We start from the raw sequence: 22,715 nt of genomic DNA, 5'->3' as shown, positions 1-22,715 counted from the left end.
CATATTTCTGTGCCATAAATATACATATTGTATGTGTGTTCCCATAACATGCTCTGTATATACATCTGTTATTGTGGGCTATGGTATGTTGACTTTTAAAATATTAATCTCTGGAACACTCCAGCAAAAAGTTAGTTTATAATAATGGTTTGTGTTTTTGTTTGCGTATCTTTCTACAACTTAAAAAAATAATAAATGACCAAATGGCAGGTTTGCATTTATTTTATTCATATCGTATCAGTTCTATGTGTTACACAAGCTTACTAAACCTAGACTATGAAAAACCATAATATTTTCATTCAAAACTATTTCTCATTGAGTAGAAAATATAGAATAAACTTGTATTGTACATGTTTTTATTCTGCCTAATATAGAAATGCCCCAGTGCTGGTAATACCTTGTCGGTCTGGCGATAAATCGAACCTCATAAAATCTCTGTCAAGTGACTTTTATATAAGGATTCACATAGCGCTCAGGAACTAACTGTTGTGAAGGATTCAAGGTTTAAAAAAAAATCACCATTAAAAAATATTCTACTGACATGGCTGGTATGTTTGAAGGGACATGAAGCCCCAAATTCTTCTTTCTTGATTCAGATAGAGGGGTCTGTTTATCAAGGGCTTGATGCACTGTGTTTTTGGCGAGCCTTTAGTCTCGCCAGAAACACAAGTTATAAAGCAGTGGTCTAAAGACCGCTGCTCCATAACCTGTCCGCCTGCTCTGAGGCGGCGGACAGACATCGCCAAAAATCAACCCGATCCAATACGATCAGATTGATTGACACCCCCTGCTGGCGGCCGATTGGCTGCGAATCTGCAGGGGGCGGCGTTGCACCAGCAGTTCACAAGAACTGCTGGTGCAATGATAAATGCTGTCGGCATTTATCGATGTGCAGCGTACATGGTTCGACATAGCGGATCATGTCTGTCCACACAATTATAAATGGACCCCAGAGAATACGATTTTAAACAACATTCAAACATTCTATTATCTAATTTGCTTAATTCTTTAAGCATCGTTTGTTGAAGAAATAGCAATGCACATGGGTGAGCCAATGACATGAGGCGTCTATGTTCAGCCACCAATCAGCAGCTCCTTAGCCTGTCTAGTTATGCTTTTCAACAAAGGATATCAAGAGAATGAAGCAAATTAGATAATAGAAATAAATTGGAAAATTGCTTAAAATGTTCTGCTCTTTCTAAATCATGAAAGAAAAATGTTGAGTCTCATGTGCCTTTAAAGTTCAGGTCAAAGTTGAAAATAAAGATTAAATATAGAAATAAAGATGCTATACCTCTCTTAATCTAATCATAAACCAATGATCATTTAAAATCAGCCCTAGCAGCTTTGATTTATAAATTATGCTTTATAATTACTTTTGCAAATTTATGCTTATTAGTTTGGTCATTATTTTTATTTTTTTTGTTTTGAAAACGTGCCAACCTTAGATCCCATTGTTTATTGCATAGCCAATTAAATTTGTGATTGTTTTATTTGTGAAGACTATTTTTGGAGTTAAACATGTATTTTTAGTGTCTGTTTATCATTGGCTGTTTGTATCATGCAGTAAATATCTGCTACACTTAGGGCTGACACCCAGCTAGTATTTTAAATCAAAAATGTCTTTCTAATATCTGGTGATTCCTCAAATACATTAATACAATAGATATTTAATTATCATTGTGAGACATTTATTAGTACAGGGAGTGCAGAATTATTAGGCAAGTTGTATTTTTGAGGATTAATTTTATTATTGAACAACAACCATGTTCTCAATGAACCCAAAAAACTCATTAATATCAAAGCTGAATAGTTTTGGAAGTAGTTTTTAGTTTGTTTTTAGTTATAGCTATTTTAGGGGGATATCTGTGTGTGTAGGTGACTATTACTGTGCATAATTATTAGGCAACTTAACAAAAAACAAATATATACCCATTTCAATTATTTGTTTTTACCAGTGAAACCAATATAACATCTCAACATTCACAAATATACATTTCTGACATTGAAAAACAAAACAAAAACAAATCAGTGACCAATATAGCCACCTTTCTTTGCAAGGACACTCAAAAGCCTGCCATCCATGGATTCTGTCAGTGTTTTGATCTGTTCACCATCAACATTGCGTGCAGCAGCAACCACAGCCTCCCAGACACTGTTCAGAGAGGTGTACTGTTTTCCCTCCTTGTAAATCTAACATTTGATGATGGACCACAGGTTCTCAATGGGGTTCAGATCAGGTGAACAAGGAGGCCATGTCATTAGATTTTCTTCTTTTATACCCTTTCTTGCCAGCCACGCTGTGGAGTACTTGGACGCCTGTGATGGAGCATTGTCCTGCATGAAAATCATGTTTTTCTTGAAGGATGCAGACTTCTTCCTGTACCACTGCTTGAAGAAGGTGTCTTCCAGAAACTGGCAGTAGGACTGGGAGTTGAGCTTGACTCCATCCTCAACCCGAAATGGCCCCACAAGCTCATCTTTGATGATACCAGCCCAAACCAGTACTCCACCTCCACCTTGCTGGCGTCTGAGTCGGACTGGAGCTCTCTGCCCTTTACCAATCCAGCCACGGGCCCATCCATCTGGCCCATCAAGACTCACTCTCATTTCATCAGTCCATAAAACCTTAGAAAAATCAGTCTTGAGATATTTCTTGGCCCAGTCTTGACGTTTCAGCTTGTGTGTCTTGTTCAGTGGTGGTCGTCTTTCAGCCTTTCTTACCTTGGCCATGTCTCTGAGTATTGCACACCTTGTGCTTTTGGGCATTCCAGTGATGTTGCAGCTCTGAAATATGGCCAAACTGGTGGCAAGTGGCATCTTGGCAACTGCACGCTTGACTTTTCTCAGTTCATGGGCAGTTATTTTGCGCCTTGGTTTTTCCACACGCTTCTTGCGACCCTGTTGACTATTTTGAATGAAACACTTGATTGTTCGATGATCACGCTTCAGAAGCTTTGCAATTTTAAGAGTGCTGCATCCCTCTGCAAGATATCTCACTATTTTTTACTTTTCTGAGCCTGTCAAGTCCTTCTTTTGACCCATTTTGCCAAAGGAAAGGAAGTTGCCTAATAATTATGCACACCTGATATAGGGTGTTGATGTCATTAGACCACACCCCTTCTCATTACAGAGATGCACATCACCTAATATGCTTAATTGGTAGTAGGCTTTCGAGCCTATACAGCTTGGAGTAAGACAACATGCATAAAGAGGATGATGTGGTCAAAATACTAATTTGCCTAATAATTCTGCACTCCCTGTATATTTAAATATTATACAGTTTTTACTCAATTTTAAAACAAAAAAATATTGTTAAAAGGGACATTTCTGCTGCAGTGCGTTAGAGCGTTTTTTAATTGCACTACTACTTGCCTACACATATTTTGCATATGTATTTAACAACTAAAAATGGGTTAAGCACATAGTTAAAATGAACTTAGGGGCATCAATGAGATTCTGCTTCAGAGATTGGTGACATTATGCTGCTTGTGATTGGCTCAGATGCTTATATTCAGCTTGGCAACAAAAGTGTATTTCCACTCTAGAGCTGATTTTAACTATGTCAGACATCACAAACAATGTGAATTAAACTACAAAAAAAATAAATCTCTAAGCCTGCAGCTCCTGTCTGCCATAAGACAACCAGACCTGTGTGTCTGCAGCTCTCTTATAACCCACATGCATACATCAGATTATAGATCTGACCCCTCGATCAGCCAAATACCCACAGCAGATATAGACAACTGGCCCTGCTGTCAATCTGTGAGTCAGATGATCACAACAGACCACAGATTAGATCTCTGTTCTGCTGTCAATTCTTCAGCTCTATTCTAATATCAGACCCAGGAGCCACAAGCCCACATTAGGCCTCAGATCATGCCCATGTTCCTTCAGTTTTTTACATTAATGTTGTTGCTGTATGTGGCTGCTGTTTCCCCTGTACACAGTGTGCTATCTCAATCCTTTGGGCGCCATGTAGTAAGGCGTCAATTTTTTCGCACTGACCGTATCGAATTAACCCGCCGGCATTCGCACCATGTGGATAGAACTTCGTTACATGAATGTACTAAAAACCAAGCCGTAAAATTTTGCGTCTATTGTGTCTCGAAGACAATCGGATTATTGATAACTTTGAAGCTTCGTTCGGCGCGAAAGAGCAAAGTTATGAAGCAGTCTGCGACCTGATTGGTTTAGTTCTTTACCCACGTGGCGATCTAGGTGTCATAATCGTCTGGCTGCTGACATGTATAAGAAAGTGCATTTTCCCAGAAATCAGAATATTGTTTATTTACTTTTCGGTATTCACTTTGACACAGTTTTAATAGTCCGGGTATGGCTTGTGAACGCGCTGTCATAGGCTCCAGGTATTCTGCTATTTCATTGTAATGTTCCATAATAGCTTCTCTGTCCAAACGGAATCTCTGGATAATCTCCCGATCAGAAATGACTTCCAAACCCATAAGTGGAAGGAAAACTCTAGGGACTCGGATTCTTCTACCTCTCCTTCTTTGCAATCCATTGTTGTCAACCGGTGCCTGTATAGCCCTTCTTCCTCGTAATTGAATCAATCGGAAAAGAAACATGTGTAAAAGTGTCTCCATCTTTATTCAGTGATCCAAAAACCAATAATGATACAATAGTTGTCTAGTCCTTTCACTTAAGTACTTCTACCTGGCGTCAGGTTAATACCCCCTATAGTTTTCTATTGTATTCTCTACCTAAATGGTCGCAAAGCAAATCACGCGAAGTTACAATGAAAGTTGGAGCGGACGGATTAGTTGTAACATTCATAATTTCTGATTACAGCGAATTTACGTGCGATCGAACATGTAGTAAGTGGAAAAAGGCTTCGGAACGATCAGTTGTGTAAAATTACGATAGCTGATGAAAAATAGTGGTTTTTTGATTCGATAGCAGATTGGTAAATACGAGAAGCAGATCGTGAGCGAATTTTGACGCGGAAATACAGTCGGATGGTCACTTTGAAGCTTAGTACATGGCGCCCTTTGTGTGGGGCCTTTCTGTGCAAGATGAGCTAGAGAATTAGAGCATTGGGCCTGGTTGCAACAGTGCCTGATAGCTAGGCAGAAATGTGACTGCACACAAATCAGTGTTACTTCTTTACTGGCCCCCATCAATGATGAACTCCAGGAAATGTATTTCAGACTAAATTGCTATACTGTACATTAAATGACAAATTCCTAACTGAATCAAACTTTCATTTTATGGAGTACAATAAGGTTCTCAATGAAATAGGAAATGTGTTCACTTTAGATTTTGAATCCATGTATTTAAGTGTATTTAATTTAAATGAAGACAACTTAATTTGTGTTCCTTGCTGCAAAATGTCTTGCAGTGTCATTGAGGATGCTGATCAGGGATATTCCTTGTATGTTTTACTTATTGGTTAAAACAGTGCTGTAGTGTAGGTAATGTTAAGAACTTTATTAACTTTGCACTTTGCAATGACAATTTTTTAATAAATTAAACAATTATTGGGATATACAGGGTGTTTTTTGTGTAATGTAATACACGTTATATGGCCAAAAGTATGTGGATACCTGACCATCACACCTACAGTATGTTAGCTTGTTGGACATCCTAAACCATGGTCTTTAAAGGGACATGAAACCCAACATTTTTATTTCATGATTCAGATAGAACATACAATTTTAAGCAACTTTTCAATTTACTTCTATTATCTAATTTGATTTGCTCTCTTGATATCCAGTGTCAAAAAGCATACCTAGGTAGGCTCAAGAGCCTGGAGCTAGCTGCTAATTGGTGGCTGCACATATTTTCCAGTAGTGATTTGCTGCTCTCTTAATAAAGAACACCAAGATAATTAAGCAAAATAGATAATAGAAGTAAATTGGAAAGTTGTTTCAAAATGTATTCTCTATCTGAATAATAAAAGAACAAATTTGGGTTCCATGAACCTTTAATATGAAGTTGACCCCCCTCTTCATTTGCAATTAAAACAGTGGCCACTCTTCTGAGAGAGTTTTCCACAGTATTTTGGACTTTGTAGACTGTAACCTATTGTTGCCTTATAGTTATATATATATATATATATATATATATATATATATATATATATATATATATATATATATATATATATACTGTGTGTATATATATATATATATATATATATATATATTGTTTGGAAGCAGTTCATTGTTCTACACTACAATGTATCTTCTAAAATAGTATCATAATGAAACACGACTAATTCTATCATTCTCACAGATTATTTTCTCAGTATTTCAAACTATTATTTATTTTATAACTAGTACTTTGTTCATGTTATAAAGTTTTTTCAATGCTTTAAAATTAACTTGTTTAAGTCAAATGAAATCTGTACATTTTGCTTTAAAATGGTTATGTTTAATGTACTCTTGTTATTTACATTGTTTCTTAGCATTATATTTTTTTTTGCAGGAGATTAGAGCAAAACTCAATCAAGATCATACCACCAGGGGCATTTTCACCATATAAAAAACTAAGAAGAATGTAAGTGAGAAATAATTTCAAACAAGCTCTTTAATAGAGGTCATAGAAACCCAAAAGTATTCTTAAAAGGGATTTCACAGCTGAGCGATTACCAAACACTGTTCCTTGGTTGCAAAGATCATAGGTCTTTGCACATGTTAATCATCTGTAGCGCTGGTTTATGACTATTAAATACTACCTTTATTATTTATGAGGCCAGCTTGATACTGTGATTAGTCCCTTAGTAGTTAAAATGAACTTGGCATCCAAATGAGTGTTTGAAATAATGTGGAAGTCTAGCTTTTTTGTACAACTTCATGTAATTAAGGAACAGTCTTGTTTGGAAATAAAAAAAGTCTTTCTGAAAATGATTATATGACTACATTAAATCTCTAATGTAAACCATTGTATCAGATATATTTTAAAGTAAAACATCAGCTGAGTTTTAGTATAATGCCCATACATATAATTTGCACTCGTACTTGTATTACTTTACCCTAATACGGCCTCTGATTAGCTGCACCATAACATTTTAAATACCAAAGGGGAATCCGTTTATATTATAAATATGTATCCTTTGAACTACTCTCTAACTACTGAAATCTTCCTATAATTCTATATACTATCTTTAATATTAATATTAATTAATTATATGTTACTTTTTAGGTATTTCAATTTATTTATTAATATAACAACACTATTTATAATAAAAATTAGCTGTAAAATATATATATTAAAAGGAAATTATTTTGCAAACATAATTTTGTTACAAGAATTTATTTTTTAAACAAATTCTATTCGTTTCATTTATGTTCATCCTTTTCAAAAACACCTGGAACACCCTATATTCTGCTTCAGATAAGGATACGGACACCAGCTGTATCCTATATCTAAAGTGGCAGTTGAGTAAACCTGTTGACTATGTTGTAATTCCCTTTGCAGAGATGAAACTCATAAAAAAGGAATTTCTTTAAAAATAAAATGCTATATTGGGATGTAAAATGTAATAGGCTATTATTTTTTCCCCAGATTGACATTCTCTATGTAATCAAAGCTACTTTTATATTGAATAATATCTAATCATAAAACTATTTCTTATTCCAGTGATTTAAGCAACAACCAGATATCTGAAATAGCCCCAGATGCTTTTCAAGGATTACGATCCCTCAACTCCCTGTAAGTACGAAGGCCTCTCAGATACCAGATTTGTGTTGCTTGACAATGATCAGCACTTTTTGTCTTGCTATCAAAATCTTTATGATTTGTCTTAATTAATCCTCTAGCAGCTATAAAACAATTTCAAGGCTTTAAACTACAGGAAAAGTAAATATGTATGATTGGCCATTTTATTTGATTGTTGTATTGGATTGGAGAAGTTGTTGGATATTTGTTGGTATGTTCTGCAGATCATATATCAACACATTTATTGATTGCTCTCAGAATTCTCCAACCTAAATTTGACTTGTTATTTACATATGTTATATACTTCCAATAAAAATGTAGATTTTGGCCAGTAAATATATCTCTACATATATAAGTGATTTTATGTTAAAATGATAAATTTCACAATTAATGGGGGTGCACTACAAATATAAAATAAATAAATAACAGGATAAAACTGAAAGGGATAGTAAAACCAAATATTTTCTTTCATGATTTTAATAGAGCATGCAATTTTAAGCAACTTTACTAATTTACTCATATTATCAAATTTTCTTTGTTCTCTTGGTTTCTTTGTTTGACAAAGCAGGAATGAAAGCTTTGGAGCCGGACTCTTTTTGGTTCAGTACCTTGCATAGGGCTTGCTGATTGGTGGCTACATTTAGCCATCCAATCAGCAAGTGCAACCCAGGTTCTAATCCTAAAGTGGGCCGGCTCCAAAGCTTTTATTCCTGCTTTTTCAAATAGATATACCAAGTGAACGAAGAAAAATAGGAGTAAATTAGAAAGTTGCTTAAAATTGCATGTTCTATCAACATCACGAAAGAACAAATTTGGGTTAAGTATCCCTTTAACAGGATTTCAATCCATCATAATTCATCTAAAAAGTTATTCACGTGGCTTTTTATTTGGTTTTTAAATTTTAATCACTTTCCTAATTGATTGAAATAGCTTTGAAACAAAAAAAATTAAATAATCTGTGCTACTTAATATTTTTTTGTGAGTACTACATCTACATCCCAGTGAGAATAATGTGCTCTGTTAATCCTTCTTAAGTGTTTAACCCCTGAAAAAATAGCCATAGTTTTACTTCCTTAACACCTATTTTGCTCTTCAAAAATGAGTATGTGGTCAGTGATTGAAGAAAATATTCCTATGCCTTTATCTGATTGGTTCAGCAGCTCTATATTGACATTTACTATCCCTATAACTGGCCAGGAATCTTTTCAACTGTACTTCAGTTATATTAAAGGTCTATTCTAATGCAACGTAGCATGTATTGTTTGCTTTACTGACTCTATCTTACTATGTATTTAACCCTTGTAAAGAGGATCAAGCACAAAGGTAAAGTCCCACTTGAGCAGAACACAGCTGGTGACTAACAAGCGGTTTCCTGTTTGGAAGCTACATTACTACCTGCTCCCAAGAGGGAGATTACCTATGTAGGGGGTTAAGCACATAATTATCTCCTAAATCCTGAGACAGGGAGGTCAGTATTCTTGTTGGCAGTGACTGTCTGCTGTGCCAGGGGAGCGTTTTTGTTATAGATGATCTAGGGGCGGAGTCGAGGTGTGCTGTGGGCGGAGTTGGAAAATCCCTAGAAACCTAACATTTGCCCTGATTGTGAGATGTATATGGTCAGTAATGCAAAAAGCATGTGTCCTAATGAATCAGACAATGCATTTTTTCATTAAAATATCCCTTTAAAGCTGAACTATCTTTGAATTACAAATTATAATATATTAAATATGCATTTTACATCTGTTCCCTGCCTTCTCTTTGCCTTTTTTTGTAATGATGTTTGCTTTTTTCTTTGCAGTGTTCTGTATGGAAATAAAATTACAGAGCTTCCCAAAAACTTGTTTGAAGGACTTTTTGCATTACAACTTCTGTAAGTAGTCGGTACAGAATGTTTTGTTTTAGTGTGGGGGTTTTACTTTTCTATTTTGATCAAAATGAATTTTGTTCCTTAATTAAGAAAGATTTTCATGGTGCAAACAAAATTTTAATGTATTGAATATGATTAAATCATTGACTTCATGCATAACGATCGCCATCTGCTTGTTTGATGGATCACAGCATAGGATTGTCAGAAGCCACAAATTGGCCTAATTTATTCCAGCCTAATAGTGTTGAAATTGGACACAAACTGTTTGTATATATGAGTCTGTCGAAATGATATGTTAAGTGTTCACAGCCCAAGAGTTACTGCATGACAACATTTGTGTATAAAAGTATGACATTTTAGATTTCCATCTGCTTGGACATATTTTCAGCACCTGTAATACCAATTTCATGACTCCTTTAGGTTTTCATTTAGCAAAGCTAATATGGGAGGAAAATACTTACCAGTAATTTTGTTGAAATGATTGGTCAACAGTCTGTTCTGTCCAAAGAGGGCTAAAATGAAATGTAAATAAAAGTTTATTGATATCTTCGAAACTCTTTTATGCTTATAGTTTAATAATTTTAAATATGGATTAATTATGTCAGTCACATTTTTTTTTATTATGATCATTGCAAACACGTTATTGATAGTAACAGTTTGTACTGTGTATCCTGGAATCAGAGCATATATACACACACACACACATATATATATATATATATATATATATATATATATATACATACACACACTGTATAAGTGTACGTTTTTCTAATATTAAATATTATGATATGTATCGGTCATTCATGTGTTACGAGTTTTAAATGTGTATGTTCTGTAGGGATGTGCGAATGTTTTACAATTTGAAAAATGAAAATATTTTTTACTCATTCGTTCATTTTGTATTTTTAATGTTTGTATAACATTCGTTTAATGTAATAGTATTTCTAATGCTCTCTTTAAATGTAATATTTGAATTATGCAGTATTAAAAATAGAAATATTCAAATCAATTTATTTGTATCTATTATGTATCAATTTACTAAATTCCCTACCACATGAACTATTGAATCTTAGATTCTAAATTTTGTGGGGATATTAGATCTAATTATGAACATTCGCAAAAGAAAGTAACATTCGAAAACCGGAAATAACATTCGATTACCAAATTTTTATGGATTTTTGTTCTTATCAACATTCGATTATCCAAAACAAATGTATACAGGACTATTCGTTCTACCAAGGGAATTGCACTTTCACCACATTTGCCTATCCCTAATGTTCTGTAGCCAAATGATATTGTATGCTTAAGACATAACAAATAACTTTCTAACTGATTTAGGTTCCAGCAGTATTTTCTTTTACAGATGTTTTGAGTTACAAAAACTATCTTACATAGACGTATTGAATAATTTGCTAAAGATTTTTACATAATTTAGGGAAAGTTCAATCTTTCTTTTAAGAACAATGTAGTAACTATAACAAGATCATAAAACATATGGGGCCATTTGTAATATTATAAAGATTTTTTTAATATTTTTTTTTATTAAACATATTAAACATAAAAAATACCGTTCATGTTCTAAAAATGCAGCATATGAAAAACATTTTTGTAAGAAAAAAGGTTGTTTTAGAAATTGCAGGAACACAAGTAGAACACTTTTTAAGATGCAACAACGAGGGGGGGAAATGAATGTAATTTCCCTTTAAAGATGGAAAATATTACTTGGGTAGTTTTTTTTTAATAAATCATTTTTTACAGTACTGCATGATTTTATTATTAATGTTTTAGCTGGTGCGGAGCTTAAGACCTGATCTATTTACCTTGTGGAACGTATTTAAAACTCAATTTGTCATTTATTGTGCAGAATTCATATATTATTTTTTTATAAAAAGAAAAAGAAATCTTTCATTTAAAATAATTATTGGCATGCATCCAACGCTGATAAATAAAGTTGCAATTTCATTTTTTGTGCTTTCTCCATTGCTCAATGAACAATCATTAATTGTGTAACCATTGATATTTTAAAGTGAAGGTCAATTTTCATCAATGAGTGCACGGTTTTTAAAAATACTTTTAAAAACAGGGGCACTTTCATTGATGAAAATTAACATTGCACTGGATTTGAAGAAATACTTACCTTTTACTCCTGCAAAACCGAATCGCCGATCTCAGCCTCAGTTCCTCTGTACTGACGTCAGAAATGACGAAACCCGGCCTCCTCCAATCATGGCTTGCACCCCAGAGTGTCCAGCTCGTGATGCCTAGCTGTGATTAGAGGAAGTCAGTTTCGTCATTGCTGTGGTCTACAGCAGGAAGAAGAAGGAGGGGGATCGTTGATCCGGCTTTGCAGAAGTAAAAGGTAAATATTTCTTCAAATCCAGTGCAATGTTAATTTTCATCAATGAAAGTGCCCCTGTTTTTAAAAGTATTTTTAAAAACCGGGCACTCATTGATGAAAATTGAACTTCACTTTAAAGTGAATGAAAATTTTCAGCAGTTATTTAAAAAATACTATTAAAAACAGGGGCACTTTCATTGATTAAAGTTTACATTGCACCATATTTGTAGAAATACTAACCTTTTACTTCTCCAAAGCCGGATCGCCGATCTCTCGCTTCAGTTCCTCTGTACTTACGTCAGAAATGACGAAACCGGCTTCCTCCAATCTTGGCTTCCCCCAGAGCGTCCATCTCATGATGCCCTGCTGTGATTGGAGGAAGCCGGTTTTGTCATTGCTATGTAAGTACAGCAGGAAGAAGCAGGCAGGGTATCAGCGATCTGGCTTTGGAGAAGTAAAAGGTATTTCTACAAATATGGTTCAATGTAAACTTTCATCAATGAAAGTGCCCATGTTTTTAATAGTATTTTTAGAAATTGGGCACTAATTGCTGAAAATTTTCATTCACTTTAAGGAAATTAGAATACCAGCGAATATGTTACCAGTCATACAGAAATTTCTGGTTGAACAATAGGGGATTGATGTGTTTTACAACGGTATAATAAGCAAAAAAACCTGAGATATTTCACATTTAATTTGCAAATCTTACCCAGAATCCTCTGGTGCATTGGTAACAATGTATACAGGGTAATTCTGGGGTAAAGCAAGCAGGGATACTTGCTTAGATGTGCTTAGTGCTCATGCAATAATTCTATTGCTGTTACTTTTATTAAATGAAGGGGGGATTCAGCGCACCCTATAGAAGTCTTTACTATCCCTATAGAAGTCTATTACTTTTAACTTGTATCAGGTGCAAGCAAAAAAATAGATAACAATTAGTACACCTCTTGTAATGTGGCCCATTACATGTATGTTAAAGAAAGAAAAAAAATTGTCTATTATTATCTGTTGGCGCTCTACAAATACCTGATAATAATAATAATATAAAGCAAATTATTTACAAGTTTGATTTAGCAGTATACTGATGCTTTTTTGAGAAATTGTCATAGCTATAACATAGTTAAATTTGTGATGATTCATTCTTAAATGTCACATTAATTCATGGAAATATATATTCTGTATGTTTATCATTTTTAAACCATTTCAGACTGGTGGAATAAGTGATATAATTGATATAATTGATAAATAAGTGATATAATTTCCTTCTTTGCTGTTCATAGTAGAATTTCTCTTTTAAGGTGAATGTGTCATGGGAACATCAACAACTATGAATATAAACATTTCTGAACTCTTAAGAGCTCTTTTTGTATTTCTCAAATGAGATAGTTCATGATGTCTTTAGGTAAACAAAGGTTTTGTCATTCAGTGTTAAAGCTGAATGAACTTGAGCCAACTTTGTGTAATTCATATTATCCTTGGTTCAACAGATTACTCAATGCCAACAAGATAAATTGTTTGCGGGTAGATGCTTTCCAAGATTTACAAAACCTGAACCTTCTTTCTTTATATGACAACAAACTTCAGACCATTGCCAAAGGCACATTTTCGCCACTCCGTGCTATTCAGACTTTGTAAGTATTGTCATATTATTGTGAAGGGATTGCATGTATGGGGGATGTGGGGAAACTTGTCATTCTGCATAATCCATTTCGACTTTGCACTCATGATAAAAAAATGTCAGGTCAATTGCGAATAACATGTTAAATAATTTTCATTCACTCCTGAAAGGCATCTGGCTCAGAACCCGTTTATCTGTGACTGCCATCTGAAGTGGCTGGCGGATTATCTTCATACAAACCCTATTGAGACAAGTGGTGCCCGTTGTACCAGCCCCCGCAGACTGGCAAACAAAAGGATCGGGCAGATCAAAAGCAAGAAATTCCGCTGCTCAGGTAATTTGCTTAGTTCAGCCGCAACTTTTTTTCCCCTTTAGTTGCCAAAAAACAGTGATTTTAGAAGGCTCGAGAAAAGCAGCTGGTTCTCTCCTGAATTATTGAACATCATAGAGACCTTCTTTGTTGTTTCCCTGTTGAGAAAGAGGTGGAAACAAGGGAGGTAGTCTGTTTGATCATGCAGAATAAATGTAGATTATGTTAGCTCATTTAGAAAAACAGCATTTTTTAAGAAGTTTATAGTGAGCACAATGGAAAATCCAAGAATGTGTTTGCTTCCTTTAATATTCACCAGTGTAATTCAGTTTTATAGGGTTGTCCCTAAAATATAGGTGAATGAGTCAGGGCTGGTTGTAGACAGTAATTTGGGAATTTAAATAGTTGTCCATAAATATAAATAACAAGAAAACATACTGGTGGACAACCTCATATTCTACTACGAATTCCTATGTTTCTTTTTTTCTTAAAGTACCTTTAAATACAATTTGCACAACTAACAAATTCAAGATAAAAAATGCAATGCAATCATAGTGTTACAATTTTTAATTTAACAGTAGATTTTTTTTTTCTGACAAATCTGAAATTTCTTCGATTGCCTTGCCCTCTGTATCATGTGATTAGGCATCAGCAAATCACAGACTCATATATTGTATGTATACACTGTAATGTCTTGCACGTGCTCAGTAGGAGATTGAAAATGCTCAGTTTGTCCCAATACTCAGTAGAGGCAGTGGTGGCTTTTCTTATATGTGCAAAATGCTTCTAATCAAAATAAATTCTCTTATTGACATTTGAATTGTTTACTATACAATCTTGTTAACATTTTATAACTATTCTGTTCTTCCAGTTTAGTTATTTTACACAACCTATCTGCTGCAGGTATCATTATATAGTTTCTTCCTGCTTCATAAAATGTAAGCCCTAGTTAGAGTCTCTATACATGTCATGTATTCATTTCTCACCAGATGTAGGCTATTCTGTGCCACCACTGCTGCTTACAGTTTGTGTATATAAGGATTGTTTATTGCAATCCATTTTCTGCTTGGGTAATTTTGAGTGGACAGTTATAGTTCAGAGTGATTATTAATGTCCCTTTAAGCTCTGAATGATTCCATATATTGTATTATTGTTCTGGTTCACTGAATTCAGGTTCCTCTTTTGTATTTCTGTTCTTGTTTATATTTAGCTAAAGAGCAATATTTCATCCCAGGTAGGTTTTGATATGTAGGTTTTCCCACCAGTCTACCTCTGCCAAGTATGCATGCTAATACTGCAGATTTAGCCTACCCTTTAGTTACCAGAGTGTATTTCCTTACCTGCATGTGGCTTTTTGTTTGCTGTACTGACACTTTCTCAATATCCAACCCCCATGTTAGCTGAAATAATGTTTTGTTATGGATTTTCTTCTCTTGATAGCAATTTAACTACTTTTAATTTAAATTCTGATTTCCTAATTCACACTAGTGGCAAGAGTTAGCTAGTTAAATCTGCCAATCATGTAGAAAAAAACAGCGAGTAAGTTAAAGGGATATGAAACACTTGTAGATGATTATATAAAATGTTTAACCCCTTAATGACAGCAACGTACCATATATGTTGTGTGTCGCAAGGGGTTTAAAGTACTCCAATAGAGTGGTGTCACCAGTGTTGGTGAGACCTGCATCGTTTAACCCCTAAATGTACAAACTGTATTTGTCCCTAAGTAGCCTCGGTAGAGGTGATGGCAATACAACAAAACAATGCATATTTTGCTGACAGAATTAGTTTAGCAAGCCTTGTCCGTTCCAGTTTGCGACACTGTGATAAGCAAAGAAAAATGTGTTTTCTGTTTTACTTATGATTTTTATAAGATAGAAAACATTTTAACATCTTTTATTCAGTACTAGAAAATATAATATTTTTTTAGAAGCATGGATAGCTATTTAACTATAAAAAACTATGCTATTTAAATAAAATCCATGTATATGAAGAATAAAAAGATAGACTGAAAGGACATCTGGAGGAAGCTGTCATTGTGTAGGTTGGAGGACACATACAAATAGGAAGTTCAAAGGAGATAAATGAAAAAGCAGGTGTAATAGGGAGGTGCAGATATTGTCAGATGAAGGAAACAAGCTACTGACCAAACGCTTTAGATGTAGCTATATGTGTTTACTTATTATCTACATCGTGAATTATTCATGCTTGTAGCAGGGGTGGAGTATTAACTAACCAGCTGTGTATATATATATATATATATATATATATATATACATTCATGTATTTATGTAAAGCATATTCAGTACATAAGTATATTGATCTAAAAAAAGAGAGCAGAAACAATTTATTATGCCACAAGGGAATGAGGGAGTTGGTAGTATTGGAACATTTTGCTGGTTACATTAACATATTTTTGTTTACATATAGTGTAAAACGTCTGCACAAACTTTTTTTATCTTGATAGTATAATTTGCGTTATTTGCCCAGCCTTTCACTAGTATATTTATAGTATCTCCTCTTATGTGGCCAGTTGAGAACAGATAAACATGATATTTTCACATAATAAGCAATCGCTGTGTAGCATATTGCAGGGTTAGATTTGCAAACCTCTCCAGGGCAGTGGGACAACAACAATGTTAAGAAGTACATTACATAAAAAACACAAAAATAAATACACTATGTATTTTTCAACATCTTAAAAAGTGTTATATTTTTTAGGTTATATTTTTTTAATGTTTAGTTTTACTTCCTTTTAGGAACATTAAACACTTTGATATTCTAAATAGTATCACTCCATTTCAGCAGATCAGGCAAAAACGTAAAGGTGCACATAGACAGGAGTTACTGCAAACTCCTTATAAGATAATCACAGCACCAAGGTAGAACCAACTCCTTTATGTAATCCATAACATCACTAAAAATAAACGTTTCAGCCTATCTTACCTTAATCATTCTAGGTAGGCTGAAACTTTGCTTGCTTTTTAGTTCTATTATGGATTAAATAAACAAGTTGGTTCTATATTTTTGCTGTGACCCTTGCAATATACTTTGTACCATTTTACTATAATTTAATTCTGAAAATTGTGGGCTTTCCAATTCCTTCCAAAAGTGAAAATGCAGGCTGCTTCTTTATTACACACGGTCATTGGTTGCTCACTCAATTGGCAATCTTTATATAGATTGATACAATCATGAGTTCATCCCATTTTAATGGAATGTGGTTCCAAAGAGCATAAACAGTTATTTTGTATGCAAAAATAAATCTAAAGGATTATTTCTTATACATTTTATGCTGGTATGAAAAGTCATTAGAGGAGCATTAACGGGAAAACAATTTTATAGCACACTGTCCCTTAGAATGCATCATTCTATCAGCATTAATTTGTTATTTAATGCACCTGTTACATCACAGATAATAATTCATTGAAATTTAATAATCCCTTCTGCATTGGGTAGCAAGCTTTTGACTATGGGTAAACATTTATCTAAAAAAATATAGACACTTAAAACTTTTTATACTCTGCATTGAGTGTTCCAATTTTTCCCCATAATATTGCCTCTTTTTGTGTTGAGCTGGTATAGTATGAAAGGATCTCAAAAAAATGTCTAGTAAATACAACTGAGCCTACAAGGTCAAGGTTGATGCAAATTTGTATAATAGTTTGTTTACACTTACATGAATGTTGTTTCCATTAGCAGGAACTAACCAAAACACTTTCTATTCAAGTTATATGTACAAGGTTCACGGCAAATCATGCTTAGTTTTATCAACAAGTCTGATTAATCTGCCGGCTGGTTGGACACGTTAAAGAAAAAAAGAGAGAACTGAAACAACCTGAACTCTTGACATGTGTCCAGTTGGCAAGTTAACCAAAGGGGCTGGCTTTGACAAGGCATTAATTGAATCTTGGAAGTACAGCAAGTTTTTTTTGTTTTGTTTATTGTTTTTTAACAAAGACAAAATAATCATGAATTGCAGTTACAATGAATAATTACATAAAGTTCCTGTTGTCAAGTAGTATCTTCTTCTTTAAGGACTAATAGTTACTTTGCTGCCTTTCAGAAACTGCAAGTTTTAATATAGAAAAACTGCATATATAAAAATTATTATAAAAATAAATGTAAATATATTTTTCCCGTTATTTGTCACAGTGACTGAACTGTAGCTGACAGATGTAGACATAATAGTAATTGAAGGGTTCCAGATAGTAACAATACATTTCAGTTTTAATTAGAAGCACTTTTGCAATATACTTCCATAGCAAAAATGCTTCTAGTAAAATGTATTACTGTTTCATTGTCATACAAACATATGTAAGTATCCGTGTACCAGCTTTCAAACATTACACCTTCTCAGAGAGTCAACAGTGGCTTGTACGACACAAGTCTTCACTGATGCAATACACACCACTGATAGGTCTCTGAGCAGGCATGGTATTTGAATTGTGATGCTCTAGGCACACATAGCATATGTGTGTATGCCACTGAAACATGAATACATTTTACTAAAAGCATTTCTACTAATTGAAGTATATGAAGTATATGGAAAATATGCTTCTATTTAAAACTGAAATGCACCCATGCGCATTTAACATTTGGCCTTTCTTTCCCTCCAAGGTTTCTCTATCTATGTGTCTTTCTCTCAAATACCTATAGAGATACTTACTTGTATTTCATGTACACACTACACACAATTTTCCAGAACTAAATCATGGAAAACAAAATGCTACAAGAGCTGTGATGTTCTTGAAATATTTATAAAAGGTAAGAAAAAGACCTCAAACACTGAACACCTCTAGTGGTCCTCACACAAAGCATGACACAACAGTGGGCACTTTTAATAAGATAGCAGAATGTATACAACTCTTCTGAGCACAACACTCTTTCAGAGCTGAAATGAGGAAAGAGGAACGCTGGAACTCAAAGTGAATCAGAGTAGGTTTTATTCAGGAGCAGGCATAACAACACATCAGGTAAACTCCAATCTGACGCGTTTCGCACATGCGTACATGCGCTTCTTGAGAGATCTTTCAGAGCTCCTGGGTTTGCCTACTGAGATGCCTAGTTCTATTGTCAATAAATAATAACAGAAGTATGACCCTTATGTCCTTACTTCACACATTAATAAATTGCTTTCACCATAATGTAATTTTACATTTCTTCTGCACAGTTTAAGGTTCTTACTACTTATAATTTGTCATGTACGTTTCTCGCTTGATGGAACTTAACTTTCCCTATTTTTTTTCCAGTTTTGTCTTGTGTAACCCAGTAAATTGAGTCACAATCTCTCTCCAATTTTATGTCTTCTCCCATAACAAAATAAGCATGAGAATTTGTTGATTTTGAATTGTCTTCACTTTCTTTCTTTTCCTCTATGATTACATTTAATTTTGCAGGAGTTCATCATTTGGGCTGTAAGTAAGATTTATGGTCTTGAACTTAACATTGTCATTTGAAATTCCTTATATACTTTTTTTTTTCCAGTCCAAAATATTTCCCCTTTATCCCAAAGGAAACCCAGTTCCTGAAAAATCTATGTGTGTTTTCCTCATTAAAACACCAGCTCCACTTAATTAAATTAAACATTTTTTTTTATCTATTTGAAATTTAGTTTTAAAGGGACATTCCAGTCAAAAATTAAATGCACATAGATTTATTACATCTTTGAATAGAAACATATTTGCAATATACATATAATGGCAAAAATGCTTCTAGTAAAAGTTATCACTGCTTTAGTGTTAACATTTTTCTCTGCACGTGCATGTGAAGCATAGCTAGATATTGTCACTGAACCCACATTTTAAATAATGCAGCTGCTCAGATAATTAGTGGGGCGTGTATCATGTCAGCAATTAACACATTGAGTAATTACCAGATGGTACAAACACCTTAGACTCTCTGAGCAAGTGCTGTATTTAAAATGCTGGTGCACGGTGCATACTTAAATACACTTTTGAAACAGCTATAGCTTTTATTAGAAGCATTTTTGCCATTACATGTATATTACAAAAATGCTTCTGTTCAATACCGAAATACATCCACGTGATTTCCAATTTTGGCTGGAATATCCCTTTAAACATTTTTATATTTTGCAGAAATAGTACCCAGAATCAGAATCACCCAGAATCACTTATCAAATGTATTTTTAAGGTATATCACAGCAGGCAGAGATTCTTTATTATATATTATTTAAACAGACATTAAACTCAAGACTTTCTGCTCATAATATGTTTAATTAATTAATTAATTAAAATAAAAGAACATTATAGTATACATTAATGATCTTTTGGCTTTTTCTGTAAAATATAAAATTTTGTTTTTTTGTTGTTGTTGTTATTCAACTATTACCCTTCAACATTATTTAAATCCCCAATTTTCATAATGGGAGTATAATTCCAGTTACGTTAAAAACAATGAAAAACAATTGTTAAGCTACATAATACATTTTTGAATTGGCATTGTTTTATCTATTTTTACTCATTCGGTTTGAATGGTCAAGGTGGCATTGCTATTGTTTGCTAAATTAATGCTCTACCTATTTATAACATTAGGAAAATTCTAAATACTAAAATTCTAAAGATGACTATATTAATGCATCATTGTTATTAGGATTTTTTGCATTCCATTTTTTAAGTGGAACTGGTGTTTAAGTATTGACCTAACTGTATTATCCATCTTGTTATTGTGAAAATAAAAGAAAGGAAAAGAAAAATGTTGTCTTTTAATTTTGTTTGTCCTTTCTTTGCCTTTCTGCTTAAGCTGTCCTGTTAATACTGTTGCTATAGCAGGGTATATTCTGTATCAAGAATGCTCTGCTGCACACAGGTATTACCGAAACGTCCAGAGACACCTCTTGCTTCCTCTTTTCCCTTTGGTCCTCTCCTTGCCTTATGGATGCACTTATGGTAACTAGGCGAGATTTTCTGTTGTGCTTGATCTAACCATGTGGTTGTGAGGAATGAGTAAAACATGGTTCTGTCAAGCACCATGGAACGTCACGCGGCTTTCTACAGCAGGGCAAGCTGCTGAAGCTTGTGCAAAAACAAACAAAACTTTATTTGCTTCATTGTTACTGGATGGAGTAGCAACACATTGCAAATCAATGCACTGCTAGTCCTTCTGGCAACAAGGAGGCTGGGAAGTGAGTCAAGATTAGAAATTTTAACCATGAAAAACTCTGAGCTAATCTTTAAGGGACATTAAACTCTAAATACATTTTATAAGCATAGTATTGAGGTTATTCACTGCCTTACTCTAGTCATTGTTGCCGCCATGTTGAAATTGATCTTTCTCTTCATTCCAGTGTTGACTTGTTTGCACATGTGCAGTAACTCTCCTTCATATACCTGCAGATTCTCATAATGGCAGCACCCATGATTAGAGGGAAGGGCACAAAATGTAGTTACTGTTTAGTGTCCCTTTAAGTAAAGTAAGTAACGTAAATCATTTTGCATCTAACTAACCAGACTATTGTCAAACACTCCCATCGTTTGACTGGAAAATCTTGACATTTTGCTATTGTCTATATAATTTCAAAAAGATATTAAAGTAACTGCATTAATAGATATTAATAAAAAAAAATATTGGCATTTAAAAATGATCTGTACCTTTGTTTGTTATTATAACGTTTACGTGTTTAATTGTCGGTGAATGCAACCAGCAGAAGAACAGCTGTGAAAGCATAAATCATTTATGTGACCCTTTCATGCCAACCCAGTTATGTTTTTTTTCCCAGCAAATGTGACCTTTTGTATGGAACCTTTTTGTGTTTATCAACCTTGATGTCTGTCTTCATAGGTGATATGACTAAAATCTTACAGTTAAAAATTGATAATTTTTACCTTAATGTTTTCTATTTTATAGATTCTTTAATCTTTAGGCAACAATGCATTTTGACCCTTTATATTCATGTGATATTATATAAATATTCTACAGGCACAGAAGATTACAGATCCAAGCTGAGTGGAGATTGTTTTGCCGACCTGGCTTGCCCTGAGAAATGCCGCTGTGAAGGAACAACAGTGGACTGCTCCAATCAAAAACTTTCCAAAATCCCTGATCACATTCCCCAGTACACTGCCGAGTTGTAAGTGCATCCCGCGCCACTGTATGGTTTCCCAACATCATGCTTCATTTACCACTTGGATGTGCGACAAGGAAATAGAAACTTTTTAGGGAATAGAAAAAAGGCAGAATGGTTACCATAGTAACAAAAGCAGCTTTCTGCTGATGCATGCCAAACGAACACTCTATAAATGCTATGCACAATCCACTGTACTATGCTGCTTTTGAAAAATTATAATGCAAAACTAAGGAAAGTTGTCAAATAAGGTTGTCATCTCAGCCATGTTTTCCTGGAGACTTATAAGTTACACATGCTGCAGGGTGTGCAGGGAGGAATATGAATAGTGCTGTCCAGAAACACAATACCTGTTCCTCCCTGCAGCATGTGTAACTTATAAGTCTCCAGGAAAACATGGCTGAGGTGACAACCCTATTGTCAAATAAGAAAGCAAATAGGGCACTTCAAAATAGGTATAAAGAATAAATGTGTCTTATATGTAAATAAAATCAAACTTTTTTTTGCAACTGAAACAAACACTCTTTACCAAATGTCATTCAGACATTCTGCTTTTTCATATTGAAATAACTTTTTTACAGTTTGTATCTACTGCAAAGATATTGGTAATCGGTTGTTTTAAAGAATTATTAAATTAATTCAAATAATTATATTAATAATAATAATCAAATTATTGATTAGTTTATTTCGCTTTTTCTTCTGTTCCAGGCGTCTGAATAACAATGAATTTACGGTCTTGGAAGCAACAGGGATCTTCAAGAAACTTCCTCAACTACGAAAAATGTTAGTTCGTTTATACTTTATATTAATATATCA

At 34.0% G+C, this 22,715-nt stretch overlaps 1 protein-coding gene across 1 annotated transcript in view; it reads left to right on the top strand.

Annotated features, from left to right (window-relative positions):
* The window catches only part of SLIT2 (slit guidance ligand 2), a 493,710-nt gene that overhangs the window by 297,223 nt on the left and 173,772 nt on the right, over positions 1-22,715 (top strand). Inside the window, exons 10-16 of the mRNA XM_053704101.1 lie at positions 6,448-6,519; positions 7,603-7,674; positions 9,479-9,550; positions 13,376-13,519; positions 13,677-13,840; positions 21,755-21,905; positions 22,608-22,682. Of these exons, the coding sequence (XP_053560076.1) occupies positions 6,448-6,519; positions 7,603-7,674; positions 9,479-9,550; positions 13,376-13,519; positions 13,677-13,840; positions 21,755-21,905; positions 22,608-22,682 (750 nt within the window). The remainder of the gene's footprint in view (positions 1-6,447; positions 6,520-7,602; positions 7,675-9,478; positions 9,551-13,375; positions 13,520-13,676; positions 13,841-21,754; positions 21,906-22,607; positions 22,683-22,715) is intronic.

This window comes from Bombina bombina, chromosome 2, assembly GCF_027579735.1.
Source record: "Bombina bombina isolate aBomBom1 chromosome 2, aBomBom1.pri, whole genome shotgun sequence".
Lineage (NCBI taxonomy): Eukaryota > Metazoa > Chordata > Amphibia > Anura > Bombinatoridae > Bombina > Bombina bombina.
The sequence above is the reverse complement of the archived record's forward strand: the minus strand, read 5'-3'. Positions and strand labels throughout refer to the sequence as shown.